The sequence below is a fragment of the Pipistrellus hanaki genome, assembly GCF_964339955.1.
Source record: "Pipistrellus hanaki genome assembly, chromosome: 7".
Lineage (NCBI taxonomy): Eukaryota > Metazoa > Chordata > Mammalia > Chiroptera > Vespertilionidae > Pipistrellus > Pipistrellus hanaki.
In genome coordinates this window covers 40,635,638-40,653,565 of record NC_140509.1, presented here as the reverse complement: position 1 = coordinate 40,653,565, position 17,928 = coordinate 40,635,638, and the positions used below count along the sequence as shown (strand labels likewise).

Sequence of the window (17,928 nt, the reverse complement as noted above, 5' to 3'; positions counted from 1 at the left end):
AGATTCTAAAGTCAGAACTACCTGAAAAAATATTACAACAGGAAAACTATAGTTCAATTTCTGCTCTACATGACTATAAATTAAAAAAAAAAAAAAAAACAAGAAAAGTATCTAAAACTAATGAGGTAGGCTCACAGAAATACCAAAATACATCAGGTAAATAATTGGATTCTTTTTTGCAACTATGTTCCCATTTTCTCTATTGCTAGTTAATTTTCTTTCTGAGGCTACAGGAACAGTTTCCACCTATGTTCACTAGTAGATTCCAGACTGTGTACATGGAGAATGAGGCTGGCAGTGAGATAAATAGGATGTTTCATTTATTAGTGAATTATAAAGTCTGCTTTGTTCCTGGGTGTGATTTTAAAAGGAAATAAAAAATATCCAGGCAGAGCTCAACTAGAGTACATACTGGGGAAAAGGGAGTATCACAGGATGCCACTGGAAGGAGAAAGTGACCTGACCTTCTGAAGATGATAGAGGTCTGTCTTCTGAAGCCCCTTTGACTGTGACCCGGAAGCATCCTCTTCCTCTTTGACTTCTGCTTTTAATACAAAACCAACATACAGCAACTGGGATAAATCCACTCAAGTCAAGAGAACCAACATTTCTACTATTCCATGAGAAATACAGTTTCATCTGGCAGGGGATCAAGGGTCCATCAGATAAATTATTTCTTCCAGAAGCTAAAGGTCAATAAATATTACATAACTTATGTTGCAGAGGAGTCCTGAACCGGCCACTGAATGTTTAAAATGTGACCACAATGAAAACAAAGTACAAATACCCTCCCCTCAAAAAAAAATCAACAGCAAGAAGTGCCAAGTCTTTGTGCTATTATAAATAGCTTCTAAAAAACAAATTTAAACTGTATTCCTTTGCCTATGCCTACACACATAAACCTACACACTGGCAAGTTTGGCCCTGATGTTGCAATGTACAATTTTTGACAAAACGCTGTTAAAGTGATAAAGAGGGTGTGTAAAAGTTGTGACATAATCTACTAAAACGCAAAGTGCACCTTTGCTCTTCAGCATAGGCCACAGTAAACCACATCTGGCCGGAGGTGCAGCTGTGCTTCTGGAGGGGTGAGGCTGTCTGCCCTCTTCCTCGGGCCAGGCAGCTGCTAGAACTGCACGCTCACATGGCTCATCCAGACCAAGTCTGAGACAGGAGGATGCACTAGAGAAGCGATCTTGTTCTCAAAGAACAAACTTCCTTTAGCTATGGATTATTCTTGGTTCAAGAAAGATATAATTTAAGGTTAAAATATCTGATAAATTCTTTGTCCCATTTCATTAATATGTAGCAGATTCTTAAAAATAAATATGACACTCTGACCTACTTAACACTCCAAATATAATTTTAAAACCAGACTGTAATATATAATAAGTGTGAAGGAGCCAGAGATGGCATATAGTCAAATATTTCTGGTTTTCCAATGTAGGGGGTTTTAATGTCACTTTATTATTAACAATGTGTCACTACTGGAAACAGAGAAATTACGAACATTTCTTCCAGACACTAGTTTTTCTTCAACTTATAAAATTCTTTATTATTTATACTATTGATCATCTTAATCTCCTTCTTCCCACTAAGGTACATTACTTCATGTAGTATTAGCACATCATAGAATTTGTTCATTAGTTTATGTTACATGAACTCTAATTAAAATTATATATGCAGTTTCATTTGACAAAAATCTGAGTCCAAATTTGGGGGTTTATTTATTTTATATTTTTATTGATTTCAGAGAAGAAGGGAAAGGGAGAGACAGAACATCAATGATGAGAGGAAATCATTGATCGGCTGCCTCCTGCACGCTTCCTACTGGAGACACACCAGCAACCTGGGCATGTGCCCTTGACCAGAATCAAACCCAGGACCTTTCAGTCTGCAGGCTGATGCTCTCTCCACTGAGCCAAACCAAGTAGGGCTTAGTCCAATTTTGTAAAAGACTGAAATTTACCAAATTTATCTTAAATTCTCCTAAGTCTTTTACCCTATTTATGTCCTTAAAGTGGACCTTCACTGTCCCAGTGACTATAATTCGGGGGCATTTAAAGTGTAAATCGGTGAGAAAAGAACAGTGAGCTGGTGATTAAGAGAGGGAGGTACTGGTCTGGGAGCTAGCTGGCTGTGGGAATAGATTCTGTATATAGCTGGACTTGATCTCCACAATTACCAATTACAGCCATTTTGAAACATAGTTAGGCTCATGCCCACCCATAACCTGGAGGGAACCCACCCCTTAGTCTTGTGGGATACTTCTTCCTTTTGCCTGTTCCTGCCACTTGCTCTTTCACCTTCCATTAACTATGCATTCCTCTGGTGAGGGATATAAGCAAAAGGGTTTCCTTAAATCTAAAAGCTTTACAAGACAAAGAAACACTTGCCAAACAGGAAGAATTACAATGGGCATTCCAAGTAAAATATTTTCACTAATTCATGTGTAATCTAAGTGCTTATACATTGTCTACCAAGCTGTCTCTTCCCCCCAAGCTCCATTAAAATTTTCCTGAATAGGGAAAAGTAAAAGATGCATACTTATTTGTCTGCTTTACCAAAAGAATTCCATACTTTGGTGCTAGCGACAGAGCAAGAGAACAGCCCATGAGAATTAATCCCATTCTGGGATGCCCATAAGAACAAGAAGTCCTAGAACATCAGAGAACAGAACATGGCTACTTGTACACAACCAGGCCACCCCGGCATCTGGCAAATTCAAATATGGTCAGATGGGGGGCATGAAAATAAGGGAACTGTAACCCTCCACACAGAAATGGCAGGCTGCCTCCGTTCATTTTCACTGAAAGATTCAGACTCTTGTAAGCTGATTAAAGCAGACCTCATGCACATTTTGGTAATCAGCACACCAAATGAGCCTCACTGCCGTGACAGAACTATTAATTTTTCAGGCTTACTAATGACTTACGAGTGTTTTTGAAATCTATAAAGGGCTTGATGGAATGCTTTAAAAAAATCTAAAAGGAGTCCTTAATTATGATGCCCTGCTAATTTCATCAATCTTAATGTTTGTCCCTCCCCCACCTTTTTTTTTAAAGTTAATTCCTCCAAATTGTCCATCTGCAGAAAGAATGTTTCTATTTTTCTGCCCATTTGATGCCTTTCATTGCTTAAACCAAAGCTGGAAGATAACCATTTGACCTGTTTGTAATTATCAATATGTAATATTCTGAGCCTTGGTATGCTGACTGATAATGAACTACTTTATGCCTTCATCTCTCAGTACAGCCGAATGTGGGGTTTTCCATGTCGTTTTAGTTACATGACTTCCACAGCCAGTAAAATTGGCAGAATATCATCTTCTCACCATCAAGGCTCTGAAGCTGGGCCAGGAGCTCCTCTATCCTCTTTGCTGTGCTGCCAAGCTGCTTTTCAGAAGAGGAGTTTAAAACGCTGAAACACTTCTGAAGGATGGTCATCAGTTCATCCTTTGCCAACATTCTAGAATAGAATCAGTGACAGGAGATGTAATCTAACTGGAACATTAATGAGGTTAAAAAATATTATCTACATATGAAATGATTCTGATCAGAAGAAGATGGTACAATTTCTTCATTAGTAGCTACCAACATTTGTTGGAGAGATTTTCCTCAATATGTATGACATTCAGAAGTATTCAGAAGAATTCTCATGATGAAGCTCAGCTTAGAAAGCTTACAAACATCTAGGTTCATAGTCTGGCTCTGGCACTTACTATGTCTGTAATATATAACAAATTACTAAACACCTCTGATCCCTGGTTTCCCTGTCTATAAAATGAAACAGGGACTCACCTATTTCACAGCTTAGAATGGAGGCTTAAAAACTAAATCAGAAGATATATTTGAAGAATCTAGCACAGTGCTTACTATACAGTAGGCATTGAAGGTTTCCCTTCACTTCAGATATAAATGTCAGTATGAGACATGAAATGTTTGCCAAGGAAATAACACTTGTGTTAAAAGAAAGCTTGCTTGGAAGGACCAAAAGACTATCACAATAATTTTTCTAATTACTCTTTAGCTATGCTTTATATCTTTTATGGGCATTATAAACTTCAGTCAGGAAATCTACTTAACTTTAAATAACATAGGGCATTCTGCTTGTTTTGTAACAAGCAGAAGAGTTGTGTAACTCATTTAAGGCCATATTGGAAATATTTGTTAGGAATGGAGAGAGAACACAGATATTCTCAAATTAAGATCCTGTTCTCAGAGCCATTACTTATAGTATCTCTCCACTAAGATCATATTCAGTAACAGAATGAAATGGAATCAGGTAAATATTAGTAATGTTAAGCGCTATGACATAAGAATACAAGTTATTCTCAGCAAACAGTCCTGAATTATGAAGACTACAATGATTAAAAGTTCTTATATTAATCATGAAGAAACAATCAGACAAATCCAGAATGTGTGCTATTTTGCAAGATAATTCTCTCATGCTTGACATTTTCCATAATAAAAAATGGGAAAAAAATACTAATATTACTAAGTTAGGAGGAAAATACAAATCTAACTAGATTATGACTACTGAAAAAATTAACCTGGTTTACTTCAACTTTAAATGCAGACTGAAAAACAAAAAATATCATACAACCAAACCAATAAATAAAGAAACTGGTAGGTATGGACAAAAGGCAAACTTTTCTTAATTTTAAGAAAACGTATAAAATCTCTTCAGCTCTGGTCAGTGTAGCTCAGCTGATAGGCGTGTCCTCCCATCCACCAAGGTCTAGGGTTCAATTCTGAGCCAGGGCACACACCTGGGTTTCAGATTACATCCTCCCTCTTGCCCCTACTTGGGGTGTGTACAGGAAGCAACTGATTGATGTTTCTTTCTCTCCATGACACCCCTCTAAAAATCAATGAAAATATATCCTCAGATGAGGTTAAAAAAAAAAAAAAGTGGTGAACTATGTTAAATGCTGATAATAGTTTAAAAATGCAAATGAAGTTGGAGAATAGAACATTACATTTAGGTATTTGGAAGTCACTGTTGACCTTGATCAAGGTAGTTGTGCAAAAAACAAGTAAGTTAAAGAGAGACGGAAGGAGAGGAATTGAAGATAGTGTGACAATGCTTTCAAATTTTGGTGGATTCCATCTAGCACATTGCTTTCAAAGAAATAGGATAAAAATGAAAAGAAGCCCTAACGGGTTTGGCTTAGTATAGAGTGTCGGCCTGAGGACTGAAGGGTCTCAGTTCAATTCCAGTCAAGAGCATGTGCCTTGGTTGCGAGCACATCCCCAGTATGGGGTGTGCGGGAGGCGGCTGATCGATGTTTCTCTCTCATCCATGTTCCTAACTCTCTATCCCTCTCCCTTCCTCTCTGTAAAAAATCAATAAAATATATATTTTTAAAAACCTGAAAATAATTAAATTTAAAAGTGTAAAAGCCATCACACTAGATTACTTTGAAGAGAAAGGAAAAAAGACATCTAGGATAGATCATATTAATGTGGAAAATGAGCTATTGTATTTATCTTTAGCCAACTTGATTAAGTGATTATATCACCATCAAGTAAATGGTTCAAAAAAGGCTTGTGATACTTACTGAGTTAAAAATTTTATAGGTTGCCATAAAAAATGTTTCCTTAACTGAGACAGAAAGAGAATCCTTTAGCAATCATTAAAAGCAATCATCCTGCAGGGCAATGGAGTATTCTGCTTCATTGTGCAGAATAATTCTGGTTAAGTACTGATTATATAAACGTCTGATTGAGAATAGACTATAAGGAGAAATTAGTCAATCCATGGCTAATGCAAAGATCTGAATAAAGAGCTCGCAGGTTCTCAACACACCATTATAAAACTGCTTAGAAAAATATTCAAAAAATTAAACCTGAAAATATACCAATGAAGACAAGAAGAAAAACAAACAAAAATGCTTAAAAAAATACATTCAGAGATTATCTTCTTCAAAGACAACACAACAAAGCAATCATATATAATCATGACAAGTGAAATAAAAATATGCATACGTAATTCCTCGTAAGCCTCAATATTTCATTTTAGATGCCACTTCTCCAAGAAACTGCTCAACCTCCAAATGAAAGTTAACTGTACAGTGTATTAGTTCCTCAGCACACAAAACCTCACCCATCAGAGCCCTTATTACTCTGTATTTAATTACCTATCTACTTGTCTACCTTAATCCCTCACTTGGCCAAAATTCAATGTAGGTAAAAACAAGGGTCATCTTTGCCATCTATGGCTCAACATAATAAACACAAAAAACTACAAAAGTATAATGCTAAATTCACAAGAAAAAATAAGTTGTCAAACTAAGTTTGTTTAGCATTTACTCCATTTTATTTCTTAGCTACCTATTTATTTTACTAGCAGAAAGGTAGTAGTGGGCATTAACTTTAATTTTAAAAAAAGTAAAATAAAAATTCAGATTTTTTCCCTGTTTATTGATATATATAAAAAAAAAAACAAACACCATGGCTCACTATTAGCAATTAAATACTTTATTCCAGTTTTGGACTAAGAGATCAATTTGAGATCAATGGCCCAAAGTCACTCAACTTCTCCACAATTAAGACTTATCTTTTCCTTTAATGGCTTCATTTCTTCCTCAATTTCTTTTTAAATTGACTTGAAAGAGAGGAAGGGGGTTGAGAGAGAGAGAAACACTGATGCGAGAAACATCAATCAGCTGCCTGATGCACATTGCCCAACTGAGAACCGAACCTGCCACTTGGGTATATGCCCTGTTTGGGATTTGAACCCACCATCTTTTGGCAATGCTCCAACCAATTTAACCACCTGACTAGGGCTCCTATTCCCTTATTTTCTAAAACAGTGTTTCTCAAAGTGGTTCCTGGACCATATGTCCAAATGTGGTGGAGTGCTTATTAAATTCAGGTTGCTGCTGACCACCACACTGACGTTCCCAATAACCAGCTCAGAATTTTGAGAGAAAGGGCAGAAATTTAATATTTAGTACACCTCAGCTGATACTTATGCATACAAAAGTCTGAAAAGCATTACTCTAAAAAGATTACTCTTAACATGTTTTCCTGTAAAATGAACTTCAACAGTTCAGCTGTTTGTCTAACTTTACCACTAGTATACAATTAATTGTGGAGGACCCACTGTGATGCAAATTCAAAACTGGCAATCCCTGCTCTAAATGTAAGAAATTAGATGCTAATACTGCAATCTCATGTATCTTCTGCATGGATAAATCTAGATCATCAAAAGTTAGATTACTGCTATTTAGGAAGCATCGCAAACTGTAGAACTGTGTCATTTTTCATAACTAGATCTTTAAATATCATCTAAAGATGATTTGCAAAGTCAGAAAACAATGCATAATTACTTAGATGCCAAATCGCTAGTCTCTTTGAAGTAAGCTAAAGTGATCAAATGTTTTTTGAGTAATTTTTTTTAAAATATATATTTTATTGATTTTTACAGAGAGGAAGGGAAAGGGAGAGAGTTAGAAACATCGATGAGAGAGAAACATCAGTTAGCTGCCTCCTGCACATCCCCTGTTGGGGATGTGCCCGCAACCAAGGTACATGCTCTTGACCAGAATTGAACCCTCAGTCCGCAGGCTGATGCTCTATCCACTGAGCCAAACCAGTCAGGCTTGAGTAATTTTTTTTCAACTCAATGAAAGCTAAGCTATATTACTGTTTCACTCAGAAGCCTTCTTCAGAAATTAGAATAATTTGTTTCAGTATAAATTCCTTCAGCTATCAATCAACTTCAATTTTTAAATGTTTCTGCAACAAATTCATAAAATTACACTCAGCATAAGCAGACTAGACACTATGGCTTCTTTTATTTATGTCTGCAGTCTGTGCCAAGATGACTAGAATCAGGACATGAGGGGGAAGGAGGGGTAGGGACATTGAGTCCCCTGAAACTTGCTCAACTGGCTCATTTTCAAAAAGTGGGTCTGCTCTGAACATGGACTATTGGCCACAAACCCAAATAAATTTCCTTTTACATCACCTTTCAAATAATTAAAATAAGATTAAAAAACAGACTGAACTTTGAAAATTCAGATTTAAATTCTAGCTCTGCTAACTGCAAAAAAAAGTCACTCAATGTTTCTGGCTTTAAATTCCTTATTTGAAATAAAATGAAGTAAGTATAGATAGTAAATCCCAATTGATGGGGTCGTGGGCAGAATAAATTCCCTAAAAAGGGGCACATTTTCATTATCCCAATTCAAGAATTGTTGCCATAGTAATCCATCACTCCTAATGTGAGGGCACAGTTGATCCATCGCCTTCCTCTAAGTTGAGGACTGTGACTTAGCTTTACCTTATTATTGAAGCAAGGTTTTTAGAATTACCTGTCTGAAAAATTCTTGATCTAGTATTTAGTTTCTAGATGGCTGTTGAGAGATTCTCTCCAATAGGAAGGTAAATTTTTTCATCTTAAGGTCTTTCATAGCTGAACAGAAAAAGCCACTGAACTTCCTATCTCACTGCTGAGATGGCATCATTTGTACCACTTCCTGTTCCCAAATGGCATTTTAACCTAAATATGTCCTTATATAATTGGATGTGGTTGATTAAAAAATTAACCAATTCATATACTGTACGGTATGTGGTTTTCATGATCCAAAAGTTGACTCAGATAGAAGTTACGAAAGACATGCAGAACCATGTATTCATATCAAATTATGAAATATTATTAAAGCATACTTGCATGCTCCCCACACACACACCTGTTGCATAAATTTTTAAAATAACTGTGATATAAAATTCTACAGATCGTTCCCCAAAAATCGTTGCCAAGATCAATGTCAAAAAGCTTATTTACCGATTATGTTTTCTTCCAGTTTTATGTTTTCAGGTCTCACGTTCAAGTCTTTAATCAATTTTGAGTTGATTTTGTGAAGTATAAGATAGTGGTCTGGCCTCATTCTTTTACATATATCTGTCCAAGCTTCCCAACACCATTTATTGAAGACTCTTCTTTCCTCATTGCATTTTCTTGGATCTTTTGTCATTAATTAATTGCCCAAGTATCTGTGAGTTTATTTCTGGGTTCTCTATTATGTTCCATCGATGTGTTTTTATGACAATACCATACTGTTTTTTATTACTATAGTTTTGTAATATAGTTTGAAATCAGGAAGCATGATGTCTCCACCTACTCTTTCTTTCTTTCTTTTTTTTTTTTACATTCTTCTTTCTTAAGATTGTTTTGGCAACTAGGGGTATTTTGTGTTTCTACAAAAGAACTTTTTCAGTTGGTTAGATCATTGTGTTGATACATCAAGGCTGGGGTTCAATCCCAAGTTAGGGCACGTACAATGGTCAACCAATAAATGCATAAGTAAGTAGAACAAATCAATCTTTTTTTCTCTTCCTTTCTCTCCCCTGTTCCTCCCTTCCTCTCTCAAATCAATAAAAACATTTTTTAAAAAAAGAATTATGTACTTTTTAAGGGTCAGGAAATATTTCATCAAGTAGATCTATGGTTACTTTAGCATGTGACTTTCCAGATAACAGAGACTTTTCAAGAAAAGATACTTAAGAAAACAATTCAAATTGGGAATGTTACTAGACTATGGTTCTAACAGTACCTTAGTTTTTCTTTCCAAAGTAACATTCAATGATAATTTTATTCTTAATTTCTTTCATTATTTGAATTGTTTGAAGACAGATAATAAGAATGTCTAGTTAGCTAAATTCAGATGATTCCTAATTACGTAGAATGCCAAACTGACAAGCATCTCTGACTTCCTATCTATGTCTAATCTGTACAAAGGGGGAAAGAAATCCAGTCCAGAGGTTCCCAGGTTCCTTCTCTTTTGTAATGCCCACTCTTGCTGGTCCTTTCTGTAGTTGCTTTATTTGATCTTAGTGCCTTTTACATTCCTATGTTTCTGACCTCAGCTTAGCAAAATGACTAAAACTTTGCGTTCTATTGTTTCTGCTTTATGAAACCCCTAAATCCATAAGTACAACAGCTTCAAAGTGAAGCCTGGATTAGAATCTGGTTCCATCAACAGTTAAGAGAATCTGACAAATCACTGAAACACTATCTGTGCTTCAGTTTTCTCAGCTATAAAGTGTGGCAAATAGTATATACTACTAATACTTGAGTACTGAACTGGAAAATGTACTGAAAGTACATAATGCAGTGCCTGGCACACTACAAGCTTTCACACAGGGTGGTTACCACTGTTATATTACATTTATTATTCATGTTTCCTTACTCTAGTTTGGAATTGGTATTCATGATCCTTGACTTGTACCCCAAGATTACCAGGCCAGAAAAAAAAGAACAAGTCCTTCCCTAACAACGGAATCTATGAGTTTGGAAATACTAAACTGGAGAAGGAAGACAATCACTTATCATAAAGGTTGAAGAGGAAATCTAGCAAAAATCAACTGGGTGTTTGAGATAGGTATGTTAACTTTAATAGAAAATAAAAGAAGCCTCAGAAATATTTCATTTGAAGCATATAATTACATAGAAATCTCTTACTGGCATTTAAAAAAAATAAAATAAAATACAGTTTTTCAGTAGCAACCTAGTTTCCATGGGGAGTTATTTTTCCAAATAGCATAAAATTAGTTTCCATCTTAAACTGCACCTGTTAGATCACTAAACACTTGTATTATTAAGTCTCTGGACTTAAAGTGTTGTCAATGTGAATTTTCCTCCTACTGTGCCCATCTGTTCTTTTCTTGTGGGCCCACAGGAAGCCAAAACTTAATAAATATTCAGTTTTCAGACTTCTTTATATTTTTATATAACCATTTATATCCACCAAGGAAAATTATAAGACTGTGTGCAGAAACTTAACTCACACCTGATTTTCCTTTTCTCACTGTCCAAGTGGTCACTATTTTTATGGAAGACTAAAGAATCACCATACATATAAAGTCAAGGAAAACAATGATTATAACTTAAAAAGATGCATTTGTCAGAGATGGTAGCTGATCTTTGATGATAATTACTCCACAATATATCTTACTTATTCATGTAATACTAGATAAACAATTCATGAATTACCCAATGTTGATGTGAACAGGGCCAGCTCAAGTGGGGAAAAGCAACAAAGCCACTGCCTACTCGTGGTTGCTCCTCATCGAGGTCAGCAATGACCTCCTTCACAGGATGCATTTCACCTACTGATGCTGCTCCTCCACTCAAGCAGTGAAGGGCCATGGGGAGCTCACTTTCCAGGACTACCTTCCCTGCCATGAAGTCAAGCTGGACACTGGTATAGTGTTACTATTTAACTAAACAAATACTTGTTTTACTTTAAAAATCACACTTAAAAACAAAATAACACCAGCAATAAAATGGATAGTTGCTACATTAAAAATACCGTAAACTACAAACATAAATTCAAGATAGATATAAATATTAGACACACACGGCTACTTATAAAACTGCTTGGCAGGCAGAGGTCTGGAGGAAGATGTTACATATTGGCAGGCTTAGAGCAGACTAAAACAAAAAACAATAAAAAACTACCTCAGCAGCTGCAAGGCCGATGCATACTCCTCTGAATCCCATATGTTTTTTTCTAAACATGTGCAGTACAGCTCTCTGATCTGTAAGTGAACAGCACACTTATGAGGAACCAAAAGTGATGTATTAAGTTGACATACTACTAGTTTGACAAAATCCACATAAATGGTCAAAAAATTAGGCTTACTAAAAACAATCATTTTCTTTAGATGACAACAAAACCGGCATGGATCACATGGATTAGTCTTTAAAAGAACACTAGAGGCCTGGTGCATGAAATTCGTGCATGGAGTGGAGGGGGTGTCCCTCAGCCCAGCCTGCACCCTCTCCAATCTGGGACCCCTCGAGGGATGTTAAGCTGCCCAGTTAGACCCGATTCCAGTGGGGTCTAAACGATCAGTTGGACATCCCTCTCACAATCCAGGACTGCTAGCTCCCAACTGCTCGCCTGCCTGCCTTTCTGATTGCCCATAACTGCTTCTGCCTGCCAGTGTGATCACCTCCTAACCACTCCCATGCCACCTGATTGATGTCTAACTGCTCCCCTGCCAGCTTGTTTGCCCCCAACTTCCCTTCTCTGCCGGCCAGGCCACCCCTAACTGCCCTCCCCTACAGGGTTGATCACATCCAACTGCCCTCCTTTGCAGACCTGGTCCCTCTCAACTGCCCTCCCCTGCTGGCCATCTTGTGTCCACATGGGGGCAGGATCTTTGACCACATGGGGGCAGCCATCTTGTGTGTTGGAGTGATGGTCAATCTGCATATTACTCTTTTATTAGAAAGTATAGAGGCCTGGTGCACGGGTGGGGGCCAGCTGGTTGGCCCTGAAGGGTGTCCCAGATCAGGGTGAGGATTCCCTTGGGGCGTGGGATGGCCTGAGCAAGGGGCCTGTGGTAGTTTGCAGGCCAGCCACAACCCCCAGCGACCCAAGTAGAGGCTCTGGTATCTGGGGTTTATTTACCTTCTACAATTGAAACTTTGTTGCCTGGAGCAGAGCCAAGCCCCCTGCTCTCTCTGTGGCCATTAGCCATTTCTGTTGGGGTTCATGTATCTTTTATAATTAAAACTTTACATCCTTGAGTGGAGGCCTAGGCCAGCCAAGGTGTGTGGAAAGCTTGGCTTCCATTGCTAGGGAAACCCAAGCCTCTCAACTGCTAGCTGTGGCTGCAGCCATCTTGGTTGGGGTTAATTTGCATACTCACTCTGATTGCCTGATGGGTGTGGCTTGGGGCATGGCTTGAGTGGAGTAATGGTTAATTTGCATATTACTCTTTTATTAGTTAGGATAATCTGCATTAAGGAAAATGAAACTATATTGGAATTGACTGCTAATCACTGGTCACTTTGCAACACAAAAATCATAAAAATGATCCTGATTAATTATAAAAGGCTTAATAGCAGAAATCATTTTATAAACAAGTTATTTTTAAAAAAATATTTTTATTCATTTCAGAGAAGAATGGAGAGGGAGAGTTAGAAAAAGCAATGATAAGAATCATTGATGGGCTGCCTCCTGCAGACCCCCCCCACTGGGGATCGAGCCTGCAACCCAGGCATGTGTGCCCAACTGGAATCGAACCCAGTACCCTTCAGTCTGCAGGCCAACACTCCATCTACTGAGCCAAACCAGCCAGGGCAACAAGTCATTTTTTACATATTTATTCTCTAAACCTTTAAGATAGGTGCAAAGATTTAAGAATATAAAATTCTTCCATTAAAATCCTACAGATGGTTCATATGACACAAAGGCCAGCAGAAGGTAAATTTTCAGGGAGAAATACTAGTTCCCTTTTAGTTCTTAGTACAATGCAAGGTTAACCATTAAGCATTCTCAAACAGAATTTTTCCATTTCACTAAGGTGGAGAGTCACCTGTTTAAGTGATGTAAAGTGTTAAAGAGAGAAAGCTGAAATGCCATAGCACAAATACATTGTAGAAGAAATAGCATCATTGGGATGGATGTGGTCATTTCTAGTTGTGGCCATCAAAGTAAAAAATATTGTTTCAATTACCAGTAATGGGTACAGCTGGAATGGATTTAGATTGTGCACTCACTGCAAAATTTGAATCCATTTCAAATTCTGATGTCTGAATGCTACTGAAACCAAAGCAAGAAACTAACCAATATTATGACTTCATAGATTCCAAATGAGGAAATTTTGGTTACCTGTCGACCCAATGGGTACTTGGGAAGAGAAGATGTGAACTGATGAAGACATCTTAAAACCAGAAAGTAATTTGTATGGTACACATGCAGGCTTTCTAGTAATGATTGTGTCTCCTCCTAAAAAAAATCACAGAATACATATGTAAGTCAGTAAGAGTTTTTCAGGCCTCATATTTTCATGACTGCTTAACATTTTCTAAGAGAATTATGATCTGCTTTTCAGACTTGTTTTCTCTTCTGAGAAGTCAAATAAAGGACTTTAACTACTGGGCTGGCTTTTTTTCGGGAATATCTTGCAGATACCCATTAATTTTAACAATCAACCATACAGAAACAAACACTTCAGGTATCAATAAATTAAAACAAATCTAAAAAGCAGCAAATCTGAGATATTTTCCTAAACTCTAGGGCAAATAAAAAAAAAAATTAAAAAAAACTGAAAGCCTAGGGCAAATTAAAAAAAAAAAAAAAAAAAAAAAGCCTTTAATATCAAAATGTTTTTCTTCCCAGTATTTGAATTAGTTGGTAAATCAAAAATCTAGGTCTCCTATCATCAGTACACCAGTACATTAACCACCAACTGAGAGAGCATATTTTAATTCTATGTTTACTGTCAACCAGCAGTTTTTGCTGCAAGAATTTTTAAAACAGGCAATACCTATTTAGTCAGCAACTCTTTTCCCTTAGACTGTCAAATAAGAAAAATAATAACAGCCAACACAACAGCCATCCAGTGTGAATCAAAATCATACCTTTTTTTGTCAGGTCAGCAAAAAATGTATTTTTTGGGGCGCTACAGAATTTTAGTTATTGTTTTAGTTTAATTCCATTAGATAAAAAAAGAATGAAAATGGCTGCTGTGAACTATAACATAGAAATTGCATAAAGGCAACAATTGCTTCCCTTGATGAATGCTTAAATAGCTTTAAAAAAGAAGCATTCCATAGAAAAAGAATATATTACTGAATAAAGTCATACTTGATGCTACTTGCACTACCCAATACTACTACTTTGTGGAGTAACTATATATACAAATAACTGGGTGCTACAGTAGAACTGAATAACATCTTTCCGTAATTTACTTGTATGAGGAGAGAAAAGAAATGCTTTACACAGCATGGGCAACATTGCACACTCAGGAAATGTGCCCTGGAGTATAAGAGAGATATTTGAAAACCCCATTTCAGATTTTTCAAACACTAATAAAGAACCCTAGGCACCTGCTCCTCAGCTTATACTAACTCTTCAATTAAGTGTCACAGAAAGTGTGTGGGCTTTGACATTAAGGCCAGATCTTCCATTTGCTAACTGTGACACTTTAGATAGGCAACTTACTTCATCACTTTGTGACTTCCCCATCACTACAAAGGGAAGTAAAAACGTCTGTCTTATGTGGTGGCAATGCATAAAAACTAATTGGGAAAAGCTATTAATATTCCCCCATTTCCCCAAAACATTTGCTCATGGAAAGGAATTTTTATTATTTAAAAAAACCTTTTCATTATTTCAAGTCCTAGAGTTTGTTATGATCAGATAATGATGATAATTATGCAAATAAGATGAGGCCACAGTCTTAAATTTCAGGCACAAGCAATTATAGTAAATTTGAAAGTTCTGTTTCAGGCTCTTTTGAATTCTCAATTTTTCATGAAATATAGTTTCCTAAATGAAAGTTTTAAAGTTGAGAAGAAGAAGAAGAAAAAAAAGAAGGCTTAATTACTAAAGCAAGACTATGGGGCATAACATGGTAAAAGTATATTCAGTTACTTCTCCTGCTATTTCATTTAAAATCTATAGTTGTTTAACTATAATAACAAATAATTTATCTATCTTCAGTTAAATCTATGCATTAAAAGAAAATTATAATGATTTAACCAGCCAGGAAAAATTATTACTAATTTATTTCATGAACAAATACATAAATAGTGTAGAGTAAAAGTATCTTTGAATATTTTATTATTATAAATGTGATGGCAGCAGGCACAGCAGGGCCAGGATGAGCAGAGTGGCCCCCGCTCTGAGGGCTCCCGAACTGCTAGAGGGTGCAGGCCAGGCTGAGGGACTCCCTCCCCACCACCCCTGAGTACATGAATATCATGCACTGGGCCTCTAGTAGTATATATAATATACTTATTTCTGTAAGACAGGGGAGGAAACATATATATATATATATATATATATATATATATATATATGTAGAGAATATCTCTAGAATGATATGTAAGAAACTAGTAATGCTGGCTATATCCAGGAAGGGAAAGAGGGCAGTTGGAGACTTTTCACTCTATATTGCTTTTGCCTTGTGAATGATGTACCATGTCCAAGTATTATTTATTCATAAAAGATATAAAATCAAACTCCTTCTCTTGATATTCCCTTCATTTTATGGCTAATTCATAATACTTTAAATTCATTACTTCTTTCCTGGCATTATATTATCAATATATAACGACACTGTATCAAATCAATGCCCATTTAGCAATGGGTTCCTAGCTGCATGGCTTCTATGTGCTTGTATTTATGACAGTCTTTAAAAATAAAACTGTCTGCAGATTCCAAAACTGTCATGTGGGAAGAAATCTGAGATCTAAAAGTCTAAAAGTGTTTTCAAAATAGACCATAGGAGAAACCTAATGTTCTAGTTAATAATAATAAAAAAAAAAAGTCTTAGTGTCATCGTGAATAGTCACATTTCTATAGGATTATCAAGGACTACTTCATTCTGCAAAGCATATTAAGATATACAAATATTTTGTAAAATTAACTCAATAAATATTATGTGTATATTTATTTTCATTAAGAAAACAAGGAGAATAAAATACATCCACTCCTACCTTTAAAAATCTCTCATTAGTCAACAGTGCAACCTGCTTTTCTGTAGCTTGCTTTTCCACGTACCTAAAATGTTTACCATATCATACACAGAAAGAGAAAATTAAACTTTCTAAGTATTTGAATAGCATATGGGGGAAAAGAACCACCTAGATTGGTGGTCACATCCTTTTATTTCTTCTCAAAAATACATTCAAGATGATAGTTTAATTTTTTAACCCTTTAAGTCAGCTGCAGTTCACAGCCTAGGGATCCAATCATAAACTCCAGAAATGGAAATGCTATTTATAAAAAGTTACTGGAGAATCTGTAAATTATGTCCCCTCGTAAAAATATTTTTCTTCATGCCAAATTTTCAAACCCAACAAAGAAATCTCACAATTAAAAACAGAAGGGACACAACCAGTGTTGCTCAATGGTTGAGCATCAATCTATGAACCAAGAGGTCACGGTTTGATTTCCAGTAGAGCACATGCCGGGTGTGGGCTCCATCCCCAGTAGGAGGCATCAGGAGGCAACCAATCAATGATTCTCTCTTATCACTGATGTTTATCTCTCCCTCCCTCCCACTTCCTCTTTGAAATCAATAAAAATATATTTAAAAAAAAAACAAAAACAGAAGGGTTTAAATCTTAAAAAATTAAGTTTCTTTTTCCTTTTTCATCTTAAAAAATAACTACATCTGAGATCCCTTATTTTGGCCCAAACTCTATCATAAGACATGTTAAATATGCACTTTTTTTTTTTTTTTTTTACCTCCTAAATGATGGAAGACGTCGGATGTTTTCACATTGATTATCTGATAAAAAATGTATTCTTCTCTTGGCTTCTGGGAGATTACAACACAGAACACTGAGGGGCTGGGAATAGAAATGCTCTAATAGAGAAAGCTGAAAAAAATATAAAGGTTAAACATATTTGTTATATTTTGGCAGTAAATCTTTTGCCCTATGCCTGCTCAATTTTTAGTTGTTTTTTAAACAGCAGAAGTATTTATGACACAAAATATACTTAATATCACAATAACACTGCAAAAAATACATAAATGGTTAATACCTTCAATATTTTAAGGTTTTCATTTTGTGGACAAGGTCAGAACATTATAATCTCAGAAGTATAAACTAAATAAACTAATACAAATAGATAAATTAGCTATTTGCAGAAGCAACTCACTTAAAATAACAGTACAGTAAATGTTGTAGGGATGAAACCCAAGGTTCTAATCAATGTCCCAAAACTCATAAAAAAATACCAATCTAAAATCAATGTAAAAACTGGTCTGCTAAATAAATAAAAATGTTACAATGGTAGAAGTTTTGCTTATTCTTTTTTCATAAAAATAATAATGAAAAATGAGGATGGCTAAAGAAAATGTATCTTTTTAAATTCACTTTTACTTCATGGAGGAAAACAGCAGAGTATCTGAGATACGAGTAATCTAGTAGCTAGAATGCTATAGT

At 36.0% G+C, this 17,928-nt stretch overlaps 1 protein-coding gene across 4 annotated transcripts in view; it reads right to left on the bottom strand.

Annotated features, from left to right (window-relative positions):
* The window catches only part of ORC3 (origin recognition complex subunit 3), a 51,595-nt gene that overhangs the window by 11,285 nt on the left and 22,382 nt on the right, over nt 1–17,928 (bottom strand). For 3 of the 4 annotated variants that reach the window (XM_084890728.1, XM_084890730.1, XM_084890731.1), the window contains exons 10-15: nt 17,225–17,358; nt 16,471–16,534; nt 13,637–13,753; nt 11,473–11,552; nt 3,335–3,468; nt 465–544 (exon numbers count right to left, since the gene is read on the bottom strand). In XM_084890728.1, the coding sequence (XP_084746854.1) occupies nt 465–544; nt 3,335–3,468; nt 11,473–11,552; nt 13,637–13,753; nt 16,471–16,534; nt 17,225–17,358 (609 nt within the window). The remainder of the gene's footprint in view (nt 1–464; nt 545–3,334; nt 3,469–11,472; nt 11,553–13,636; nt 13,754–16,470; nt 16,535–17,224; nt 17,359–17,928) is intronic. The other variant, XM_084890729.1, reaches the window with a different exon arrangement.